This window comes from Prionailurus viverrinus, chromosome A1 (genome assembly GCF_022837055.1).
Source record: "Prionailurus viverrinus isolate Anna chromosome A1, UM_Priviv_1.0, whole genome shotgun sequence".
Taxonomy (NCBI): Eukaryota; Metazoa; Chordata; class Mammalia; order Carnivora; family Felidae; genus Prionailurus; species Prionailurus viverrinus.
The window spans coordinates 36,185,314-36,211,956 of NC_062561.1; the positions used below are offsets into that span (position 1 = coordinate 36,185,314).

General features: G+C 37.1%; 1 protein-coding gene across 2 annotated transcripts in view; it reads right to left on the minus strand.

Moving 5' to 3' along the window:
- DIAPH3 (diaphanous related formin 3) overlaps nt 1-26,643 on the minus strand; it is a 504,348-nt gene that overhangs the window by 313,163 nt on the left and 164,542 nt on the right. For both annotated transcript variants that reach the window (XM_047871375.1, XM_047871365.1), the window contains exons 13-17: nt 22,062-22,180; nt 19,169-19,233; nt 12,663-12,767; nt 8,879-9,187; nt 8,016-8,130 (exon numbers count right to left, since the gene is read on the minus strand). In XM_047871375.1, the coding sequence (XP_047727331.1) occupies nt 8,016-8,130; nt 8,879-9,187; nt 12,663-12,767; nt 19,169-19,233; nt 22,062-22,180 (713 nt within the window). The remainder of the gene's footprint in view (nt 1-8,015; nt 8,131-8,878; nt 9,188-12,662; nt 12,768-19,168; nt 19,234-22,061; nt 22,181-26,643) is intronic.

A 26,643-nucleotide genomic window follows, 5' to 3' on the forward strand; every position in this document is an offset into this window, starting at 1 on the left:
TTATAAAGAACTACAGCTGTAAAAGCCGGGGTCACACGCTTGTGGGGGGTACTCCACGGTCCCTCTCCCCTCCTGTACACGCCACAGCATGGCGTTAGTATTTACAGCTCAAATACTTACAGAAGTGAATAGAGGGACCAAATGATGAAAGATGGTCTTAATAAAAAATGGCAAGTTTTTAAAGCCTTTAATATAAATTGTGGGATGAGGGTGAACTGCTGGGGGGCAGCAGTAAGGTGGCGGGAGATGAGAGGGAAATTATTTTAAATCAAAGAAGAGAACTTTAAATAAAACATAATAGGATTTCTTTTAATCAGAGAAGCAGCATGGCATAGCTCAGATCTGTATTCCATTCAGAGTGGCAGCTCCTTTTAGCTCAACTTCACATGAAGAGTGTAACTTTTTCTTACATATAACACATATACAATATTTGCCTTAGTTCTTCCACAGGATTGTTTTGGGGAACAAATAAAATGATAGGACATAAACACAACTGCTAAAAAAACAAAACAAAAAGACATTATCAACACTGTTGTTTTATTATTGTCTAATTAGGGGGTTTTGTACTTGTGCCAGATTCGACATATGCTTTTATTAACAAATGCATTTCAGTAGTCTGTTAAAAAAGTGGATCCAAAAACAGACGACCTAATGTTCCAGTCACAGTAAAAAGGTATTCCTAGTTAAGTATCTCATGACAAATCATGTAGTGGCCCCTTGAATTAAAACAAAATAAAACTAAGCAAACAAACAAAAATGTGCATATATGTGAACAGGCAGCAGTCAAGGCCAGGCCGAGGCTCCTGACCTTCGCCTCATGCCCAGCACTGCACAAGGCAGAAAGGCTACAGCAGGCTTCATAACCTTTGTTGCCATGGACCCCACCGGCAGTCAGAGGGATAGACAGCTTCTCAGAAAATTCTTAAGTGCAGAAAGGATAATACATAGGATTTCAGAGAAAGCAAATGATACTCAAATGCAGCTACCAAAATGCATTAAATACCAGTCTGTGACTAGCAAAATACATGCATGGCAGCCATGGACGTGCACTGCTAAGATCTCCCTTTAGGAAAAATGTCCCCCCTCACTTGCAAGGAGTGCACGTGGCTGGTCAGGTCCAAGCTGTCACCACCCTCAGGATGCTCCTGAGTCCCAAGTCCAGGCCACCACACCATTCCTGGGCAGCTCCCAGCTGATGGCTGAGCACGGCAGGAGCGCTGGGCCTGGCTACCGGGGCCCATCCCAGGACTTCCCTAACAGATCCTCTGTTCCAGAGCTTCCCCCCGCACCCCCCCCCCCACACACACATTAGGGTGGCTGAGAATGTGTCCTGTGACATCAGGGCCTGAGGTTCTTCCTACCCGGTCCTGCTTCCCCCACACCTTGTATCTTTCACACGCGTTACCCACCGCACACCCCCTAAAAACGCCTGCACCCCAACAACTCAGCATCGGCTTTTGGAGGACCCAACTGACAAAATCCATTTCTTAATTAATGTCCTGAATAACAAGATCTAGCTGCAGGTCTCACAACCACCCAAATTTTGAAGTAGTGATGAGTTACAGTGATATTTAGCATATCTGAAATAATTCTGATGGTTTATAAAAAGTATACATAATCTTCACAGGTAGAAATGGTTTAGGTGAGTGTTTGTTGCCTATATTTATAAATGAAGGAAAAGCTAAATTTCAGTTACAGGTAAGTGACAGTAACATTCTGCTTTGTTTTGTTTTTATTCAAGTTCAAAGACCCAAGTTAATCCAAGTTAAGAACTCCTGGACTAGAGCGTGTCTGACTCAGAAATAGCCATCCTTTTAAGACACAGACAAGTACTTAGACGAGGGAGGGATGTGATACCAACGGTTTCTAACCTGGTGGGTTCCTCAGATGCCAAGACATGTGTGAATGCTTGAGTTAAATGCACGACATGGTACAAGTCCTAACCTGTGACTAAATGATTTAACCTTGAAGGAAAAAACACACCCAGCTTTACCTAAACACAAATCTATAACTACCTCAAAACCTAACTTTAGAAATTCAAGGTTAAAAAAGTTATTTTCATAAAGGTTCTTTTTTGCCTGTTACAAAAGAAGTTACTATCTTCTTTATTTATTATCCAGCTTCCAGAGCATATAATCCAGAAAGAAGCCTCCTCCCTCTCCTAGGACTCTCCTACCATGACCCCACGCTCTTCTTGTGCTACAGGGATGGCATCATTGCAATACTAACTGCATGTGATCCTATTTCTTCTGAGCCTGGCAAGTGTATGTGAAGGTGGGCCTGAAGGACACTGAGGAGTGGGGCAGAGGGAGAGAAGAGGGTCAGTGACCAGCCAGGTGTATAAATATATTAAGATTCAAAGAGTGCATTCAGAAAGATGAGTCTCATTTATATTTTCTGGTGAATAATACTGCACGCTAATTATGAGTGGGAGCCTTGACGGCTGCTAGAACATAATGCAGACAAGACAAAGAATAACTGCCTGAAATGGGGCAATGTACTTTGAACAACCACAGGGCAACAAGAGATTCCCTGGTAAATGGGAGTAAGAAGATACAGGAAACGAAAGAGAAATCCTGAGAGAGAAAAAAATGTGTGAGGACCATAAAACATCTTACAATGTTGTCAAGGGAGGACAGCTACAGGTGCACCACTGAAAACTCTAAGAATTAAAACACCAAAGTGACCTTGTAATCTACAAGGAACACAGTTTACCCCCATCTACCACTCGTCCAGGGACTCCTGGTGAATCCAAATGCTCCCCAGTATCATCCCTCTCTCTACTGTTAGAAGGAAAAGAAAGAGGGGGGAAAAGGGGAGAGGAGCTATGTTTACGGGCACTCCAACCCCTGCACACACGTCTAAGCTTCCTCCCTTTTTGTTTATAGCAGTTGTACAATATACAAGAAATGTGCCCAGTTACAGGGACTTTTAGAATTCCCATCATACCGTGCCAAAGATACATGGTATAACTAAGCATGTAACTGAAGCATTCTGGGACTTGAAAGTCGCCTGTAGCTCCAGGCTAATAAACAAACCTACTCTCTTCAGCCCTTTTCTCTAAGTTCTGTTTCTTTAAACCTTTCAGAATAAATTTCTGTTTCTTCAGCAACCCAACACAAAATACAAATAATTGGTAACAAAAAGATACTTTCTAAGGGTGAAACAAGACATTCCTGACAGGCCCTATCATTTCCTTAAGTCTTTAGTTCTTTTCAGATTCAGACACAGACAAGAACCAAAGGATAAATCCCTAGGGAAATATTTAATTCATCACTGATTTCCTCCTCCATCTTTCCAAACAAGTGTTTGTCAAATGTCTTTTCAGAAACCTTTAAGATATGGTGCATTCGTCATCTCTTTATTAACACACATTCATGAAAAACATTTCTCTACTATAAATTATATTATTCATCTTAATGTAGGTAGTTTAGGATTTTTTTAATACACTTTTTTTCAGACAGAGGAATAAATTGTGTTTCAAATACAAAGCGACATCCTGAACACAGCCAAGTCCCTGAGATAATCCATGGTTTATCACTCCCTACCCCAATACTTTGTCCACTGAACTATGATGTCAGAAATCTTGGCTTGATTTGTTTGTAAGTACATAATCCATTAACTGTTTCCATATGCCATAACTGCTCAGTTGATAAATTATTTCTAAACCAGTTTATTGGCCCTATCTGGCAAATATGATGCACCTGTTCTAAAATGTGATTACTTCAGAAAGCTAAAAATTGTGGAATCACATTTTTATGATAAATCAGTCTAAGTGAATTAGACTATTCATATACTTTCAGAAAACCCTTTAATTCCTATTAAGTTAACAGTTTGTGAATAATGAAAGTAATTAATATTAATTTTAGTTGATAAATCCAACACCAATAACCTGTTAGTATACTTTAATCCATTTTCCAACAGCCTGTAAAAATTAACCGGCAGATGCTTCCAATCTGGTAAAAAAATACACAGATCATTAGCAGTATTTTGATGATACCAAATGTTCAATATATGAATATTGTGATTAAACCTCAAAGAGATATATAAACACTTTTCTTTTATAATCTTGTTAAGTCTTAACAGGAGCCCAAGACAGTAAAACATGGCAATCCTCCTTTCTGAATCAAAAATCAGCATCTGTTGTTCCACTCCTCATTCTTGTGCTTCAACTTGACTGAGAGCTTGATGGAGTTTCACTGGGGTTGAGAAAACAACACGTGGACGTGCACACAACTGCTTTCTCTCTACAGCGCCCCCAGTGCCAAACACAAGGCCTAACACACAGTGCACACCCAATAAATATTGGCTGCCTTGAACAGTGACAGCCAAACACAGGAGAAAGGAATGAGGGAGAATGAGAAAAAGAAAAATACGGCCAGGAAAAATGCCTACATGTTATTTTCAGGAGAATTTAAAATATGGAAAGCTGAGATGTAACTCAAAAATTTAGACAGGTTAGAACTGAGAAAGGCAAGGAAACCAAAGCGATACTTGATAGCCAAATAAAGGAATCAAAGAAAAAAATGATACAACGGGATCAAGGAAACATACTGATTTCGTAGGAAGAGGCTGAGTTTCCTGTACTCCTTAAGACAGGACACGGGCACTTTCCTAATAAAGCAATGTCTAGACGTAACAGGGAAGTTAGTTTGAAATACAAATTTAACTGGGAGGGAAAAAAAGATATAATAAAGAATAACATGAGTAAAGACGAAATATCCAAGCTCATGCCTAGAATATCTTGCTATGTCTACCAGCAAGTGGGGCAGGGTGGTATTCTGGGGACTTAGCATCGTTGGGCAGGAGAAAAAATCTCAGCAGAGATGTGGTCATGATTTAAACAAGGTCACGTGAAGATGGCCCAGCTCAGGGAGTGGTACAACCACAGGTGCTCCACTGGTATTGTTAGGCCCTCTTCCTTTTCCAACTTTCAGGGTATAAGACCACTAAAACCCAATCATCTTAACTTCAAAGTCAGTAAAACCCAAAGCAGTGTCTTCCATAAGGGGGGGGGGGGGGGGGGGAGACATAATAACAAAAAATACAGAGCATGTGATTAGAATAGGTAGAATTAGAGGGTAAATTATGAAATTCAGTTCCTTATTTTTCTTTCCACCTATTTCAAATGTTTAGGGGACACCAATGATTGGCCTTTACCGTTTTAAATTCCTGGGGTGGAACATCCACCTTTGTAATTAGAGAAATAGCTCTGGGTTTTTTGTTTATGTAATAAATTTCTACCCCTCCTCCCCATTTCCCCCACCCCCATCTCTGGCAACCACCATTCTGTTCTATCTATGAGCTTGGTTTGCTTTTTTCATTGTTTTGGATTCCACATATAAGAGAAATCATACAGTATTTGTCTTTCCCCACCTGATTTATTTCACTTAGCATAATGACCTAGAGGTCCATCCATATTGTCACAAAATGCCCTGGTTCTTAGACAAAAGAATTACTGCAATGAAAAACAGATACATTATTTCCCTAAAAACCCAGTAATGGGAATCCTGTGTCCTTCCCTTCCAAGTCCTGACAAGAACCAATGATGGAAAATCAACCAAGAGGCGATGCCTCTACCTCCCCCTGCTGGCTAGGGAGCAGAGAGTCACTGTATCGCCACCATGGACTGAATAATTCGTGACTAGGTTCAATTTTGAATTCTGCAGAAATTAAAAACTGGAGTTAAAGTAACCTTTGGAGTCATGGGAGAAAGGAGAAAGGCAGAAGTGAAGATTTGGACCTACTGCCTCAGTGGCCAGGCCACAAATAAAGAGACAAGGAGCAACGTGTCCACTCCACCACCACCCCTTGGTCTCCGGTAAGCTTTTCAGATACCTTCCTCTTGCCTTCCTTTCTGATCTTCTCTACAAAGTATCTATAGGAAATCCTGCTTTTATGAAAGCAGCAATTTTGTTTTCCAATAAAATACTTAACTACTGGTAATGCTAAAATGTATTCTTAAGGCTCCCTGAATAATGTTTTCCAGGAATTACTCTTTAAAATCCAGATCAAAAAATAGTCACCTTCACAGCTTGTTTCCTATTGGCATTGTGAAAGGTTGGCATTGCCCAGGATGACAACCTCGGGCATCCCCATCTTTTCTGATCACCATGGAGGTATCATCCACTGTCACAGAAGAAAGAAGGTAGCAGTTGAGCTGAGACAAGAGAAGTCGTGGGCCTCTGCCAGTCTGTAAGTCAAATGAGAGACTCTGGACAGAGGGGACGGCACGTACAAAGGCAGAGACAGATAGAAGTACGGAATACTCAGACAAGGATCACCATTTCCTCACCTTAAACTTCATAACTAATACTTGATTGAGCAAATACATTGTTGTTTTTTTTCAACCTTGAATCTCAAGGCTAAAGTTAGATGACTTAAGAATTTTTTAAAGGTCCAATTATTTCATTTAGGGCTAACACTACAGCTAAATTAAAGACATGCTAACAAGTTTCCCTTTTGAGCCTCATTAATTAAGAAAGTAATCAGAGTAAAGAGGAAAAAAAAAGAGAGAGACAGTAGCTGGATGGCAGTATTACTTAAATAGCTTTAAGGTACCACCGTTTGTACCCTACTAGGAAAGCAAAGGGAAAACTAATCAATTCCAGATTATGAAATCTGAAATTCTGAAGTGTTTTACATGTAAATACACATTTTAACTGCCATATATTTTCCTTGATTGCCTGAAGAGTGTACTAATCTTATTCAAAGAAAATTTTCATTCTCCATAATCAAAAGGTAAAATTAAGATCTGCTTACTTCACAAGTTTTCCTAGGATAAGCTTGCTGAGAAAACTCCCCCTGTTTTCAAAGATCAAAATATATCATTTTTACTATTTTAGTCATGAACAGTGCCCAAAAATATCTGCTGAAGGCTTTGGATTTAGCACAAATTCTGGAAAGCCACCTTAATTTACAATTACCTTTTAGAGTTCTAACTTACTTTTTAGAAAGAGATTCTAATTTACAGTTATATTTTACTAAGCATTTCAAAGGAATGCAAATGATTTGGGGTGGGAGGGGTATCTGCCAAAATCCTTTCATTGCTGAGACTATCAAGTTAAATCAGATATACAGCATATCGCCTAATACGTAGTAGGTATTTTAAGAAGTTAATTCTTCCCTGTATATAGCAACCCTTCCCATCTCCAGCTGGAGTAAAATCTCTCTTCTACAGCTCTCTGTGTTCAATGAGCCCAGGGTTGTAAGTGGCATAGGTCTATGGTGAAAAGGGTTCCTTCTTGAAAATTAAAATGTAATCACTGATCCAAGTAGCTTGTAACATAGACCTAAAATGTAAGCATTACATAACTTAAAAATTAACCTACTAGCTTAAGTCAATATCAACCCTGAAACATATACAGTAGAAACCCAATTTTCAGATAAGAACAATGTTTGAATAAAATTATTTAAAAATATTCATCATCATCACACCAAGCAGGTAAAAGCTATCACAAAACAATTCGGAAATGAACACTAATTGCTTTTAATAAAAAGTTCATATAACCTACTCACGTACTTCTATTTTAAGCTTTCAAGGTACTCTATAAATTTGGTATTTCTATCCCATGTGACTCATACTAATTATTGTGACTGTCATAGTAATATTAAAGGGTGGTAAAGTGCTGGCTAGAAGAAGGCTCACATTCTGTTTGTTTTTCTATTTCCCATTGACTCAAAGGAATTCTCATGCCAAAGTTCTCTCTGAAAATATCCTCCTTTATGAAAACCCAATTAAGAACATCTTCAAAAAAGATATCATACCAAAAATTTGACAAAGTTATGTATTAACCACTTGCATTTTCAAGACTGCTTATCCTATACTCACAACAAAATTGGTATTTTAAAATTTTTTCCCATTAATTTATTTACCCACTAATGAAGTAAAAATATCACATATAGGACTCTTCAAACAATGCTCTGTAAAAGTTAATACAGAAAAAGTGGCAATGTTAACATATTAAAATAAGCATGATATTAAAATAAGCAAATAAGCATGATGTCCAACTTACCTTTTTGTTGGCAACAAAACGTATTCTCAAGTTTACAAAGCAAATCCACGTTTTCATACTTATTTTCATTTGCTTTAATCCAGAAACAGTTTTCAGTCATTTCATGAGGTCTGATCTGCAATCAGAGAGATAGATTCATAAATAGTTGGGTGTTTCATCTGTCCCCGCACAATCACTACGTTCAGACCCAATGTCCCATAGCTGCCAGCAGATGTTTATGAAGTAATCCCTTAATATTTTTCCCCAAAGTGCGTGCAATAAAATACAAGTTCCTCCGGAAGCTAAGGTTTTATTAAAAAAAAAAAAAAGTTTCCACTATCAGATAGTTGATGGTTTGAAGCAGAGTGAAATAAAACTTGTTCTTTCTTAATTATACCTCTCAGGGTCTTGAATACGGCTCATGTTCACAGCAATAATTCAAGTGCAGGATATATCACACATCATTTCCCAAGGTTATGTGACCATGAAACCATCTATCTCCAGGATTCAGGATTTCTGTGTCCTAATTACCAACTTTTGACAACACGTATTAATTTTTCCAATGGCTATCAACATAGATAAGTTCATACGAACACTAACTTATTTTTGTTCTTGTGAGAAACACTTCATGTTCAATGATGACAATGTTGAATTATCAGCTTAATCACAAACCAAATCCCATTGTAACAACCATCAACTCTCACTAAATTTCTAAACCAGAAAGCCTCAGTCAAGAGAAAAGGGCTTTGTTTCAATACTTTTATTTAATTCAAATAACGTTTATCTATTGAATGACACTCTGATTAGGATTTCCACTGGAAATTAAATATAAAGTTAAATTTTTATCTAGGTGACAGTATGTCTCTCCCATTTATTTGTTTTACCTTTAACCAATTCAATCTTCTCATGCTGGTTTCGGGCTTAAATTCTTTCTTTGGTTTTAACCCAAAAGGTAGGGTTGGTGGAGGAGGAGAGTTTCGTCCACTGAGAAATCCCAGGGGAGGCGGTGGAGGCACAGGACCACCAAAGGGCAAGGGCATTCCTGGAAGGGGAGGAGGGGGTGGGGGAGGAGGGGGAGGAGGCCCTCCTCCACAGGAGGGCAACGGCAGGGAAGGAGCAAGTGCTGGGAGGCCGGATCCATTTTCTTCTGCCAGTGGCGAAGAGTTACTTGTATTGGCAGGCAAGGCACCAAACTAGAGGGGAACGGAAAAAAAGAAAAGAAATATGACTAAAAACATCTACCAAACATGTCAAAGTACACCTGCCTCAAAAATTACTTTACACCAAAGACAATTCAGGATGAGCAATTTCACATGGCTTGACCTAAAAAAAACACAATCCCAATAGTTTTTTTCTTTTTCCAATTCAAGAATTTAGCTTTTGTTTTCATAGAAGTGTAATTGCCAGAAATATTATTTCCTATTTTGGTAGTTATGGCCATCCAGGTGGAGATGTCCTGGGAGGAAATGAGTATGTGGGTCTAGAAGATTTGAAACAGCAGTTTCTAGGTGATAGTTCAACTTACTGAGAATAGGTAAGTTCACCCAGAGTATGTACAGAGCATGTAGCATAAAGTCTATGTACAGAATTCTATGGAATACTGGCATTTAAACGAGAAGCAAAACAAGAAGAAGACGACTCAAAGAGACTTAAAAAGCATTGTCACATCATGCCTTTATCTTGAGGAAAAAAAATCAGAAATTCCTAAGGACGACCTGCAGGGCACATCATGATCCTTGTGAACTGGCCTTTCAAGTGGCTGTCATGTACAATTTCACATATTTGCCAACCACATACCTCTCTCAGGGCCCTTGCACATGCAATCCCTTCTGCCTGGAACTTTCTTGGCATGTGGTTACCTCCTGTAGATCCTTTTAATCTTAGCTAGCAAGTCCTTTCCTCAGGAAAGCCTCATCTGACCACTCCTTTTACACAGATAGCACTTTGTGCTTCTCTTTGATTGCCATTATTATCAAAGTGTCAAACGCTTAAGAAATCATTAGCATTTATCTCACTGATACATTATAAGCTACATGAGGGAAGTTACTAAGTCTGTATAATTTACTACTCTTTCCCAGCACCTAAAGCAGCAGCTGGCAAATGACAACCATTGAAGAAATACATACATGTTGGATGAATGAATTAAAGATAAGAGAAAAAAACAGACAAGCGCAGGTTCATGAATCACAGTGAAGTGAAGACAGTGAGGGAGGGGGGATAACGGGCTATTCTACAGTATCAAATGTCACAAAAAAGCAAAGCAAAATCAGGAGAGAAAAAGGGCAAAATGTGGCCACTGGTCACTTCTGGCCATATGTTTCAATGGCATGGTAAGAATATACACTTTTTGATTATTTTTTTTTAATTTTTTTTTCAACGTTTTTTATTTATTTTTGTGACAGAGAGAGACAGAGCATGAACTGGAGAGGGGCAGAGAGAGAGGGAGACACAGAATCGGAAACAGGCTCCAGGCTCCGAGCCATCAGCCCAGAGCCTGACGCGGGGCTCGAACTCACGGACCGCGAGATCGTGACCTGGCTGAAGTCGGACGCTTAACCGACTGCGCCACCCAGGCGCCCCATTTTTTGATTATTTTAAAGAAGATCTGAGTTAATGTTTTGTCATATGATTATTTTCCTATAATCACTGATTTCAATTCTCTCTCTCTCACACACACACACACACACCTGCAAGTGGGGGCATTTAATAAACATTAATAAATCATTTTAAAAGTTTTATGGCACAATTATAAAAAATAGATCATGTATTAAAGCCTAAAGTTGACACATGAGATCAGCACAAAGAACAAAGTGTTATAAAAGAAGTTGAAACCACAAATCAAAGAACATGTCTTAACAAAAACATTAATTATAAAGAAGAATCAATTCAGCATTATGCTGCATTGCCGTTAACATGGATAGTAGTGCCCTCTGAATGTTAAGGAGGTGTAGGTATTTTATACTCACATTCAATATACATGTTATAGTTAACTATTAATGCCTTAAAGATATGGCTGCATTTCTCTTCTATACTAATTCCTTCGATGTAGCATGGTTGACTTAAATATATTGTTCATGAAGCCAGATTATCCTGTGATCAACCTGCTCACCATTATATCCCCAGCACCCGACAATACTTGGCTGTTACGTGAATAAAGGAATAAAATCACACAGAATATATTTTATTCAGACTCTTCACAATCAGTATAGCTTTGAGCAAAGCAAAGGATCTTAAGACAAATGATTAGATTTCATGAGAAATACACGACTAATCTCTCGGAAAAAGAAATACCCAGTTATTCTTCAAAAATTAACATGACTGCCAATACTAAGTGTCTAAGCTGTTGGCTTGCTTCTGATAGCCATAAATAGTCACCTTGTCCACATTTTGAAAAAATATAGGAGATTGCTGGAGTTAATCTCATTTTAAAACAATTTATTCCCATCTTAATATAAAACACAGGCAGCAGTAACATGCCCAAAGATGGCAGATATTTTCTTTTTGTATAAACAGGAATTCTTTAGATTGGATTTACAAGTAATCCTTAAACTAGAAGAAATGAAAAAGAAATATTTTTAAAATTCATATTGGCCCAGACAAGGAGAAACCGGACCTAAGAATCTCAGCCATGGTCTATAACTCAATCTGAAATGTAAAACACAATCAAATGTTACTTTTTAGTATGAGAGACAAGGAGCCACACAGGAAAGATGAAAAGTTTCAATAAATTGTACTTCCTTCTTAAACATGAAAGAAAGATCGTTGAGAGTGATTTTCTTACAGATAAGAGCTTTTTTTTCCCCCTAAAATTGAACACTTAAGAGATAGCTATCTCTTAGGGTTTCTTCTTATAGCCTCCATAACAAAATTACCCACTAAGTATTTAAGAGAAAACAAAATAGCCAATAATATAGGAAATAGCATACCATCTAGGAAATGGTACATCTGAGACTATTTCGATATAACCATAAATTAGGATGAAAAGAAAATAGCAAAACTATACTTACTACTCATCATCCTATATGTAAATCTGCATGAAGAAATTTAGCTATGAATATTCTACCTCCTTACTGTCATCCATTTAAAACATGCAGATGATGTATTTCTTGCTATCTAAATGTTTTATGTGTAGAGGGTGTATGTGAGCTATCTGCTTCATAATCCAGATTTGCTCTCTTTTTTGTCATGTTTTAAATCTGTTTACTTTTGGAAATTGAAAAATTATCAGAAAATGTTCTCATTCAGCTAGAGGTTATCTTTCACTGCAAGGTACCCATAGGCTGAAGGTTTTGAAAAATAAATAGCTTGAGCAATAATTTCCTGTAGTGGGATAAAGATCAGTGATGAATGACAAATCTAAGAGTAAAAGTCTTTCTCACCCTTTATGATTACATATGAAACGTATGACGTTCGGAACAAAACCCACATGAAACATAAGGAAGAAGATTAATTAGTAAAAATTGATGACATTTTTAAAAATGCAACTAGAAAAAACAGTGGGAAAATAATTTTAATTTACAGAGCAAAAATATGTAGAAAAACAACACTATGAAAACATACAAGTGAAATTAAAGTTTAAACATTTTGAACTATGAAGCTGTGACATGACCTTTGCTTCCATAGTAAGCTTTCAATAGCCAAATTCAATCCAGGTAGATGGTATTTTACCTGTGACTTAAAAGCTTGTAACTCTGCTTGAAGTTCATTAATCTTTGCTTCTTTTTTCTGCAATTGAGCCTGAGTTTCTTGGTGGTCGGTAAACTCTTTTTCAAACTGCAAAGAAAGAAAGAAAAAAAAAAGGAAAAAAAAAAAAAAAAAACAGGAGACAGAAAGATGGCAGTGAAAAGCGCTATTCTTCATAAAGAAATACGGTTCTAATGATCTAAAGACCCGTCAGTAGAACACAAACTTTTTATGAAAAAAGTGGTAGACTTTGCTAAGTCACCCAAAGCCTGTCCCTAGGTCCCTCTCTGGGTCCCACCAAAATCATTCAATTTGCAAGGGAGCAGACAAAGCCAGGGATGGAGTCTGTGACCTTCTCCTCTCAGGAGAGCAAACTCGCCCGGAGGTATCTGCCACACTGACATTTTTCTTAAAAGTCCCTAAATATCATTGCAACTTTGTGTAAAATAATAGAGAGCAAAGCATTGTAGTGAGTTCCCAGACCCCTATTTGCAAAAACTTGTACTTGAACCTTATGATAGGAATTAAAAAGAATTCCATTTTAATATTTGCTATTACTATATAACTCCATTTCATAAATGCATCACTTCTCACGTCGTCATGAGAGTTAAGGGCCCTGATGCAGGCTCTAATCTTCAACAGCAATTTAAGAGAATAAAGTCTGTTATTTATCATTAATCTTTTGGAGATTAATCTTTGGGAGATTAATGATAAATTAATCTTTCAAAAACCCTGGTGCAATACCTTGTGGGAGGAAAGCAAACAGTAAAATTTGGTGAATCCAATGAGTTTTCTAATTTATACAGCCACTTATCACAAATTCCCACCCTGCCTTCAAATAGCTTCACCCTGCCATCATCATGACTGAAAACCTCTATCAGAGGTGAATTGCAATAGGGGATTGTCTCATACTGGAGAACATTTATTTCTTTTTAAAAAATGAAGAAAAAAAATCATAAAAAAAATACTACCTCACAGATGTAGCCTCTAGACTTTAAAGCACGGTCAGACCTCAATTAGGGAAAGTGCAAGAATGTAAAAAGCAACCGATGACAAAGAACACTTATTTATGAATCTTATTTTGTCCTTAACTCAAAAAGGTGGCAATCCAATCCCTTGTCGTACAGACAGTAAATTAAAAAAGTGAGATTAAAAGCCAGACCTTGTCTTCCAAGCCTGGGTTTAGATAAAACCACAGCACCCTCCTACAAATTACATTCAGATAATGTTTTACAGGTATTTTCTTAAGATAGATTTTATTTTTTAGAACTGTTTTAGGCTTACAGCAAAATGAGACAAAGTTTCAGAGATTTCTCATATGCCAACCCCCCCAGAGGGTTGCCTCCCCCATGATATAGTGTCAACATTTTTGCATTTCATGAATGCAATTTCATCATTGCATTCACACACGGAAAAACTCTGAAATAATAAACATTGTTGTAATTCCCATTTACAGGTTAAATAAATCTCACATTCAATCCTCGCACTCTAAACTTTGTACTTTTATAAAGAGAACACAAACTACCGGGTAAAAAAAACAAATATCCCTCACTTCACCCATACCACACCAACATTACCACTCCTATTACTGCAGCTCCCCCAAACCCCCCCTACCATTTAAGAATTTAAAAGACCCTAATCTTCCTTGACCCTCTTTTTGTCCTTACCCTGCGTCACCTAACTCTAATCTTATTCTTGCTTCAAAGTGCACTCCTTCAAAAAGTGTGCTTGGATCATACTCCCTTTTCTGGCCTGTTGAACTTCATTCACTTCATTATCCAACTTAGCCACCATCTTTCATTCTAAAAACTCTGGCTTGCCAAATTCCAAAGCCCCCGGACTTCTCCGGGCCTCCTCTTACTTGATCTAATACCTGTACTATTCAATGGTGTAGCCTCTAGCCAACGTGGCTGCTAGAATGTAAATTTAAGTTAGCTAATATCAAAGTTAAAACTTCAGTTCCTCAGTCACAAGGGCACAACAGGCACAGGCTGAAGACTAGCATGCTGAACACAGATCATCAAACACTGTCATCATTCCATATCGAACGGGACTGCCCTACAGCATTAAATACTCACGAATATGCCTCTGTATTCATTCTTTCTTCCCCAGTGTGTTGTATTACAACACACTCTTCTGGTCCTCCTGCTTACTCCTTGGCTGTTCCTACCAATTCTTTTATAGGTTCCTATTCCTCAGTCCAACTGTCTACTATTGTCCTGTCCTAGGACTCTTCCTTTGCCCCTCTGATGGTCTCACTTCATATGCCTGGTAGAATGGTATCTTCCACACCCACACGTTTTAGTCCCCATTCATACACTGATGGCTTCCAAATCTCCATCACCAGCTTAGCTTCTCGTCTGAATTCCAGACTACTAATCAGTCCATAAACGTATTTTCAACTGCCCAATGAACATTCTTCAAGGCAACAAACAAAAACAGTATTTTTAAAACCAGTATTACCTTTCCCCTCTACAAACTTTTTTTGAGTATCGCTGTTCTTTCTAAAGGATGGCTCAAAAAACATGACTCTTTTGCTTTTCAACTTACAGTGGCTACGTCATTAACCTAATATCTAAGAACCTCCTGGGAGTTGGCCCCAAACTACCTACCTATTTCTCGTTATACTGTAAGGAATATCATGCATCTGATGTGTTCCTCAAAGTAGCAGGTGTTAGAGATACAGAGTTGAATACAGTATGGTCATCACTTTTAGTAAGTATAGTGTCTGGTGGCAGAGTAAAAGGAAAGTAACAATGCGAACGTATGAAAATTACCAGCAATGGAGAAATACACTGGAGGCATGGGAGTGATTACTGGAGAAGTGATAACTTGGCCCCAGGTTTGAAGAATTTGAGTAGTTAGCTGATAAGTGCAGCTGGCATTTCAAATAGAAGGTTTAGTGCAGTACACAAATGAAAACAACCACATGCAAGGGCCATAAAAGGAGGTAAGAAAACAAATTGCAAGAGATGGAGTTACAGATATAGACAGGAATTAAACTGTTTAAAGGAATTTTACAGTAAATTTGGGGACACCCGCATGGCTCAGTCAGTTAAGCGTCCAACTCTTGGTTTCGGCTCAGGTCATGATCTTGCAGTTCGTGGGTTCAAACCCACATCTGGCTCCACGCCAAGAGCACAGAGCCTGCTTGGGATTCTCTCTCTCCCTCCCTCTCTGCCTCTCCCCTGCTCACTCTCTTTGTCTCTCTCAAAATAAATAAACGGAAAAAAAATTTTAAGGAATTTTAAAGTCAAAAAGTTTCTCTTCTTTCCGGTAAACCATGGAGAGCTTTTAAGAGTATTTATAATAAGAAATTAACATGACCAAATTTGCACTTTGGCAAACCCAGCCTGCAGCAGTGTGGAAGGTGGACTGAAAGAAAACACCAGAGGCATGTGAATAGGTTGAGGAGCTGCTATAGTTACCCAACCAAGAATTTAAGGCCTGCCTGAATGAAGGGGAAGACAGGGAAACAGAAAACAGGAAAAAAAAAAAAAAAAATGAAGGGACTTTTTTTTTTTTTTTAACAGAATCTAAAATATTAGTGTACAACTAAATGAAGGAAATGAGTGAGGGGAGTATATCTCTAAGATGATGATGGTGTTCTATTGCTTTGCAAGCTGGAAACTATTATTATTTTAGGGGGGAAATAGGGATATAAAATTCATGGAGGAGGAAAGGCATTTTTTTAGGGAAAAGAAAAATAAATTTGGTTTCAGAAATATTAACCTTGAGATGGCTATGCTGAAATTCACAATAAATTTCTGTCTCCCTCCTTCTTGGCTATCTCACCTTGTCGCCTCACATTAGCTATGACTTCCTTGGGTCAGCCTTCCCTGGCCACTCAAGTCTAGATGAGGAATCCTTGCAGAAGGCTCCCATTCTGCATAGGGTATTCCTACTGTAGCAGTCATAACACTGTAATATAAAAATATCAAAATGCACTATTCACACACCACAGTAACACCCACCAGCCTGGAAGGTTATTCACAGTGAGAATCCGCTTTATTCATCACCTTTCCAAAGCCTTACATTTATAACTAAACTCAGTAAATATTTGTCGAATGAAGAAATGGAGCCAATTCCTGTCAAGTCTTCCTTTATATGTTGTGAATAAATATGTCAATATCATATATTAAAGTTCCACAATCTCCCGGCATGAAAAATCTTTGAGAGGTCATGTTCTCTATTCTCCCTTTTATGACTGCTCAGTGTTTACTTCTGCTTAGCAAGAAATAAAAAATTAAATTCTTATGAGAGTAAAAATGAAGTCTTTTTCACACTATCAGTAGGTACATTACCCTAACTAGTAGGGCTTAGAATAAGATTCAGGAGGAAAAAGGATGATTTATGGGAACAAAGGTAAAACCACCAAAATAATCAGAATAATTAGTATACTCTAAGAGAATTTATTAAATTAACTTGGCCATACTTAAAGTATCTGTACTTAACAAAGAGATAAATTTCTATATCCTCCCCTATAAAAGGATGAGACAAAATATAAACTTTGCTTTACCATTTTTATAATATCTACAGTCAAATCACAGTAGCCTTGGGGATAAAATGAATCTCCATTAAAGACATACTTTATAAAAACAGATATGATAGCCTTCTTCTCCAAAAAGAGTTTCTAGAGCAATATTACGCTTACAAAATTACACGCAAAAATGTCAAGAAACACAGTTAAGGCTGAGGCTCTGCTTAATTTCATTCCCTAGGGTAAATGTATTAGTGCATCTGTACAAGAAGGTTGATAATTCAATATTCTCTATGTACTTTCTGACATTTCTGGTCTTCATTTTTCAAATTTATGCACCAAAATAAAGAATGTGTCTAGCAACTATGATAGCTTCCTGCCTAAAGCAAAGTATTTACATGTGTCCTTATAAAGCTATCAGAAAGAAGTTCTTGCTGATATATACAAAATGGTATGGCAATAGGAATCTTTTATGGAGCAAACAATATTTTTTAAATATACCTAAGACATATAACTTCTGACTAAAAGGAGACAAGTAACCTTGAACAAGGTCTTTCTTCTACTTACACTTAAACTTTAAATTTTAAAACAATATGTTGAGAAAGGTATCACATTTAACAACACTCATATACATCATATACCTAAAAATGATTATAGAAGCAAATTTATATTACCTGGGATGCATCCAAAGCAAGTACCTGAAAGTTTACTACTACTTTCTCAGGAAGAGTTAAAATAGAATACCAAGTAGAAGGCTTAGAATACCAAGTCAGGGGATAAGGGATCACCCTACAACATGATCACCTATCAGCTGTAGCACATATGACACTTCAGTGATGCGTTCATTTGTTTCTCAAGTTCCTGCAGGGCAAAGACAGTATCATATGCTTAAGCTGGAATTCTAGCCTGCAGCCAGAGGCCCAGGGGTTAAAAACCTCTATGTGTGGGGGGACATGCAGGACTTCTTACATGGGGCATTTACAAAGTTTGTCATAAATTACCACTAACTTATAAAAGACTGTCTACCATTTGCAAGTTGTATTATCTTAAACTGTTACAGAAGTGTAAGATTCGTTCAATATTCACCAAGATCCAGAGAGTTCAAAAACATAGCCTCTTAGGCATGGTAACTGACACACAGTAAAGTCTATTTAGTGTATGTTCATCAGGGGCTGGGGGTAGTAATTATCATTTATTCCTCCAATGTGAGAAACCAGCCACACGAATTTAAATGAAAGTGACTGCTTAACATGTGAAGAATCCCACAAAAGCAACATTTTTTTTTTTCTAAACAGAAAAAGAGTCGAATAGATACATGCCAAGCAGAGATGAAAGCACAGAACGCCACCTTCGAGAACAGTGGGGAACGGCTGGATGGTCAGCAATGCTACTGGGCCGAAGCAACCCAACTGGCAATATCAGATACTTCTGACCTATAAAAATGACAGTTTTCTATGTTCACCTAGACCTAATGAAGCAACATGAACCAAAACAGAAAAGTTAATAAAACTTTAGGATTTCTTGAGAAATACTCCAATCTTAAAATTTTGACTCTACAAATTTTCTTCAATCACTTATTCATTAACGCTTTTTTTTTTTTTTTTTTTTTTTTTAATGTTCTGAGGGAAGGAATTGTTCTAGGCGCAGGGACACTGAATAAACAAAATCCTTAAAACAACAACAAAGAAATATCCTTCATAAAGGTTACTCTAGAGGGAGAAATAGACAACACATCCATAGATACACAGGTAAATACATCCACCATGTCACATGTCAGATAACAAAACAGAGGAAAACAAATCACAGACAGGGTCAGGGCTGGGAGTGGAGAGTTAAAATGTTTAAATATAATGGTCTAGGAAGTCCTCCTTAAGGATGGCATTTATGCAAATAGCTCAAGGAGGTAAAGAAGAGAGTGGAAACAACAAGCAAAATCCCTGAAGGAGAAGCATGCCTGATGATGCGAGGTGGTTCTTCACATGGTCTCGCAAACTTAATCAGAATTACTTACTTTCTTGTAAAGATCTGATGCTTTCTCTTCAAACTCTTCTAGCTTCGCTTGATCTACGCAAGCATCTAAAATGGCAATGACATTTTTTCCTTAATTCCAGTACTTGTTAAAATCATTATGACTTGAAAAGGTTAGAAAAAGAAAAGAATTAGAAATAGTGTCAGTAATGAAATAACCAAAACAAAGAAAGCTAATACTGAATGGAAAAGGATTTTCCAAGCATGATACCAAGGCCACAAAGTATAAATGCAAACCCAATTACAATTTCAAATTATTGGACAAATGTAACATACAAGACTCAAAAAGTGTCTTTCATCAACACGTAAGTATTTTGAAGGAAGAAGAGAAGATGATAACCAACACAACAATAATGAACAGAAAATTAGCAAAAACAAAATTAATAATTGCTAACACGTATGAACAGGTAGTTCATTTCCCTAATACAAAAATATAAATTTTATTTAATGAAACACAGCAATGATTAAATGATCCATAATACCAAGTGTCAGAGATGGCACAGAGAAAATGACTTGTCTATGCCATAGAAGTATAATTCATGAACTTTGCTGGTGAGTAACTAGGAAAATATATATTAAAATTTAAAATATGTATTTTCTTTCACCCAGCAATTGCATTGTTAGGACTTTGCCTTTAAGCAAGAATTAAATAAGCTACGATATAGATCCACATGATGAGACACTACGCAGGAGAAGTGATTCATATAGATTCCCCATGCTGTAGTTGATCCTTTATTTAAAAAAAAAAAAAAAATTAATGTTTATTTATTTTTGAAAGAGACAGAGGCAGAGCGTGAGCAAGGGAGGGGCAGAGAGAGAAGGAGACACAGAATCCAAAACAGGCCCCAGGCTCTGATCTGTCAGCACAGAGCCCGACGCGGGGCTCAAACTCACAAACTGTGAGATCATAACCTGAGCCGAAGTCAGACACCCAACGGACTGAGCCACCCAGGTACCCCTCCCTTCTTTCTTTAATAAAAGCAATAAACATGGTTTTAAAAAACATATTACAGAAGGGCTTACAATGAAAAGTAACAACCAAATCACTACATTAAAAACCCAATCCCACTTCCTAAATGAGACCTCTTATGGTTCTTTCTATATTAGATTATTCTGGCAGTTCGTTTCTTAACTCTAAATAAGATGTGTACACCATTATTTCTTGATTCATCTATTTAATACATTATAGATAGCTTCCTATTATAGAAGATGAAAATGGTGTTTCCTGTCTAATCCCATTTATTTTAATAATTTTGCTTTCTAAATTGCCTGGCTCTGTAGCACTAAATAAATACTTAAACCTCCGATCACTGTTACATAAACAGTATCTACTGATTTCCACTATAATATATAAAGTTATCTTTATTTACTTGCCAACATCTCTCTCTCCTACAGTTTGGCCCCAGATCCTCACTCACCTATTACTGTAAGTCCTCTGCAGTGTGTCTAAGTTTTCTATAAACATTTAAAATCAACATATACAATGTACTTATTGTAACTATGTAAATATGTTTCACTTATATAGCCAAGCAGTAGTCAAAAAGTCTATTTCCTTCTCAAGAGTTCAATGCTTAAATAAACCTCTCATCTACTCAAGAAAAAACATTCCTAATGGCCAGGTAGAATAAACTTCCTTTTCAGGTCCTATTCAAAATCATTCCACATTTTAGTTTGCTTTATTTTTCCTCATATCTGTCCCTCCCACTACCAGGAACTTCTAATTACTTCCCTCCAGTGGAGAAAAATGAGCATTTTATCAGTGCCACTAATATAATCTAGTTCTTTTCTCATTCTATACACTCCGTACTTCTTTATGAACTCTAATATATGAAGAAAAACAACCTCAACCTCACACAAAAAATGGCTATTCTTTTTTCATGTTACACCAAAATTTGACATATGGTAACTCCTTGCACATTACTTGCTGTGTGGAATCACCTATCAGTGAATGTTTTGTACTCTGTTACTTCAAAATCCAAGAATTCTTCACCCGTGCAGAATGTGTAATCAGGCACGGGAATTTGGAAAAGAGTGGTTTGCGGAGTCACGTAGATTCTCCAAATGTTGACACATCTCATTATACAATATCAAAATAATCCTATGGGTTATTATCATCATTGACCTCACCAGAAAAAAAATTCGCGTACTGGAAAGCTGTCAAGCTAACAGTAGCAGATCCAAGTTTTCCAAAACTCAAATTTTTCCCTGAGAGCTTGAATTTTATCATTGGTAACAAATTCTATCAGTCATTTTCCTTGACATTATAGAATTACTTTATTTCCTTTTTAAGAAAGTGTGTGCCAGACAGTCAAGCAGGAGTGGCCACAGTTTTTATGACAATCATTCCTTGTAAAAAAAAAATCAACCAATTCAGCTCACAATACAAGCACATACGCAGCTATTTGCTCACTGTACTTCAGTATGCAGACGTGTGCTTGACATGTACAATTCGCTTTGTCACAGGGAATGTTGAAATGATATGTACTCAAGGGGAGATTTTTAATAAAATTAATGTCTTTCAGTTCTTTATCAAGGACACTCATGTAAAAAAAAAAAAGGCAGTTTTTACTGCTTTGTTTACTGTGAGGAATTCAAGGACTACTAACATGATTTGGGGTCACCGCCGTGATTCCTAACTAAGTGCCACCAGTTGTACTCACCATCCTTGCATCACCAGCACAAATAACAACACAACGGAAAAGGCAAATCATGTCTTAGTGCTGTTACGAAAGCAGTTTTGACTCTTAGGGTCCCCTGAAAGGGTATCAAGGGCCCTAAGGACTCTACAGGTCACACTAGGAGAACTGACACTGCAGTTAACCTGTGGGGCAAGGGACGATAAAAGGTTTCCATTTAAATATTAGAGAAATACTCACCGACAAACTGACTTAAATCTAAATCTAGTCTCTTTCGATATGAGAAGTCTGGATCCATCCCATCTCTATGCAATACAATCTGAGATACACATTCATCAATTAATTTGAAGTATTGTTGCCTAAAACCAAGAAAAAGAATAAATGCACACTCCATTTATAAGAATAAGTTTACATCAAAACAAAGTATTTTGGTAAGCTTGATTTCAAGTTCAATAATTTATCTTTGTATAGTGTCAACAACTGACATGACAGATTTAACATGGGAGTGAGGGTAAATACAATAGTCCTCGCTTTCCTTCTTCTAGTGACATTAAGACATTAAGTTTTTACACTCTTTTAGCACATACAGTGTTTTAATGATGATTTGCTTACAAAAGTCAGAACCTTGACTTAATTAGTAAGCAATAAAAAAAAAAAAGCACTGAGATGAAGTGATAGGTGCTTAAAAGCAGTCCTCAACAGAGATCAACCTACCACTGTACCATACTGAAATATCTACCATTAATTCATTTTATTAATACAAGCCAAAATATATCCATTTTTTTCCAAAAAAATTATCTGGGTCTTAAAACTATACAGTTTACTACTTTAAGAATGTTTGCGGGGGCGCCTGGGTGGCGCAGTCGGTTAAGCGTCCGACTTCAGCCAGGTCACGATCTCGTGGTCCGTGAGTTCGAGCCCCGCGTCGGGCTCTGGGCTGATGGCTCAGAGCCTGGAGCCTGTTTCCGATTCTGTGTCTCCCTCTCTCTCTGCCCCTCCCCCATTCATGCTCTGTCTCTCTCTGTCCCAAAAATAAATAAACATTGGGAAAAAAAAAAAAAAAAAGAATGTTTGCGGAGTCCAATTAAAAACAGATACTGTAAAATATATACAGTACCAAATGAATATTTCGTACTCAAAACACAACTCGAAACACAATTTTTTTCAAAAATTAGAGTTTAAATAAATGCCCAAATAGGGATCACGTTGTCACTACAGGTTTTAGTCCATCTATGTTCGTCATAAGCAAAAGAACCTCCCTTAAAACTTAAGCCAACAAGGGGAACCTGGGTGGCTCAGTCAGTTAAGCATCTGACTTGGGCTCAGATCATGATCCCACGGTTTGTGAGTTCGAGCCCCAGTTCGGGCTCTGTGCTGACAGCTCAGGGCCTGGAGCCTACTTTGGATTTGATGTCTCCCTCTCTCTCTCTGCTCCTCCCCTGATCACACTGCCTCTCTCTCTCTCAAAAATAAATAAAACATAAAAAATTTTTTTAAAAAACAAAACTGAAGCCAATCAATTTAAAATATCTAGATTTTATTAACAAAACCAAACTAAAATGACAGAAAGGGTGGGTGCTATCTCAATGAGGTCAGTCCTTCATCCCCAGCCACCCCTACAACTTCTTTGTTCCCTCAGTGACTTTTTGCACACATTTCCTCTCCAAATCTTTCTCACCATGTAAGTGATGGCGCTTCTATTCACTAGAGCTTCTTCTCTACTGCCCTGAATCTACTTACCTCACACCTAATAAATGACCCATTATGCAGAATAAAATCCAAAATAACTGAACATTAGCAAAGACAAAAGATGGTCATCGACTGTCATCAACTAAAAATGTTTAAGACAGTGTTCTTGGGTACATGTCAAAGCAAGAAGGTACTACCACGCTTTCCTCAATGTTCTACACTGCTTCCAAAAATAGTCTCCCATTCCCTACTATCTTGCCATAACAACCACATGTGCAATTAAGGTACATAAATTGCACACACAGGTACAAAATATCAATCACGTTTGAAAATCAAGATGGAGCATTCTATTTCTTTTTTACTCTTATTCAATGTTATCCTAGTGTTGCTTTAATATAAACATGTTTTAAATTAACAACTTAGGTTAATTTGTAGACTTAATAACATAGGTTATTAATTAATAACATAGGTTATTTTGTGGACTTTTTAAATAAATCATTATTTCAGTAAATGTTTTCTCACCTCCACAGCTCCCAATGATAAGCTCACTTACAAAGTAGCTGAAATTTCTTGCAAAATCTCTTTCAAGGCAACACTAGCAAAATAATAATGTACTTCTGGATCTAGAAATGTGCATCCAGAAAATAATCACCATGAGCAATATTGGTGAGTTAGTGAATATGTCAGAGGAATATGTAAATAACCTAATTAAGGGATGAACATAAGTTGTCATTACTTCACTGATATGTCATTTTTGTTGGAGGAATTTTAAAATCATCTTCACTTTCTCTTTAGTATTTTTATCAAATATCAGAAATTATCTCCCATGCACATTCAACTAGGCAAATATTTTGCACATGGTAAGCCATTAAGTATTTGTTAGAGAAATGAATTTGATCTCCCACTCCACACTCCAATATTCTTTCCACATGTCATTTTTCTTGGGGGCAGGGGTTACCTTGCATGTACATTCTCCGAGTTCCATTTCAGTAAAATTTCCTTTCGTCCCAAATGTGAACGTGAGAAAATTTTCTTATTTTCCTATCGGCTAATTCTTTTAAATGGGACTATCTTGCATTCTAAAGCAAAGCAATTTCTAAAAATCTGAAAACATTTATTTATATCAATAGGAATTAAGAATGTTCATTCAACAAAAGGTGTTCAGATAATCAAAGATTTTTAAAAGGTAAAGTCCACGTCCATCGGAGACAGTGAAAATAAACCAACCAACAAAAAACCATGAAGCTAAAACCAAAAGAGCAAGACTCACAGAACTGCACACCAAAACCAGTTTTACTGTATTTAAATAAAAAGCTAAATAATTTTTAAATGAATGAAAAACTATCTAAATGATCATAATCTGCCACAATCTTATAATAAAAATATATTCTCTGTAAGAATAAATAACAACAATAACCACCTATGAGAATTTGGGAACATGGGGGAAAAAAAAAAACAAACAGATGGAATGGTCTTGATTACAGAAATCATAGGAAGAATGACGCCTTCACAGCAACCATACGTGAAACAAAGACCAAGGTCCTGGGGCTTAAAGAGTCCACGAAGAATGCAACATACATAAGTATCAAGTTAAAAACGTGATACTTGAAAAATGACCAAAATAACTAACGTCACTTTGGTGCGGCTACGGTTTAATATTTCTCTGAGACTCTTAATTCCACTGAAGGGACAGGATTGCCTGAGCATGCCCCAGGAGAGTTGTGCTTTTCAATCTATTTTAAAGGTAGACACAACCGTGTGGCCTTCTGCAGCACAGAATAAGGGATTAGGGTAAAAATGAAGGGATCATAAGTAATATAGAACCCCCTCTGGCAGCATTAAGACACATTCAAAACTTTGAAAGCAAACAATATTCTTGAATTCTTGAAAACTCCAGCAGCATCAAGCAATCAGAGGTTGACAGGACCAACCATATAGGGATCAAGAAAAGGACAGGGTTGGAGCGCCTGGGTGGCTAAGCATCTGACTTTGGCTCAGGTCATAATATTGCTGTCCATGAGTTTGAACCCCACACTGGGCTCTGTGCTGACAGCTCAGAGCCTGAAGCTTGCTTCAGATTCTGTCTCCCCCTCTCTCAGACTCTCCCCCACTCTCACTCTGTCTCTCTTAAAAAAAAAAAAAAAAAAAAAAAAAAAAGGACAGGTTTACTTTAGAGTAAATGGAAGCTTCAAATTTAAATACATGTGGGGAAAAATACAGTTTTATAACTAGCAAGTACCTCTGATATTTAAAAATATTAATCAATGTACTATTTTGATTTTAATTAATGTATTCATATTTGTATTAATATTTTTGTCAATGTATTAGTGTTTATTTTATATTAGTATGTCTACAAAAGGAGGAGATAAGATGGGCGATCTGTGCTCATCCCAAAGAACGTAAACTTTTTTTTTTCTTGGACTCTTATTCTATTCACTTGTCAGATACATCACAAGCCTGAATTACACCCTCTGACATCAACCAGGGGACACAGCCCAAATGAGACATCTCTAGCAAATTCTTCCACATGAAAGCAGAGTAAGAAACGACACGTTACCCAAAGTATTTGAGAATGGAATCTCAGCAAAGCTAAATTAAAGGCACCAAAAATGGTTTTATATTCAAGGATCTCCACTTTCCTCATAAAACAGTAACAAAGTAGAAAGCAGATACAGAGAGCATTTACTGAGCATACACCAGGTGCCCAGATATTTGGCTAGGAGATTTATCCATGCTACTATGTGTCACCTTCAGAACCACCTAGGAACGTAGGTGTTAATATGCTTGCCCAGCTACAGATAGATAAGGTACAGATGGAATAAACAATTTGTTAAACTCAAGATGGTTGAGATATAATCGAACTTGAATGTTATTTGTCTAGCTTTTCTGATACATTAGCAACATTAAGTACAACTGTATTACCCAGGCACTTTCTAGCTACTTAAATACTAATAAAAACAATGTTTACTGCCTTTCATGTAACTTATAAAAAGAAACTTATCAACCCCATTCCTACTACCTAAAGACTAATGAGAAAACATTATCCATCACAAGATAAATTAGTAATTTGTTGCTAGTTCGCATTTTTTATTCAGATGAAAACTTGGTAACAAGAATCTGTGCAGCTTACAAA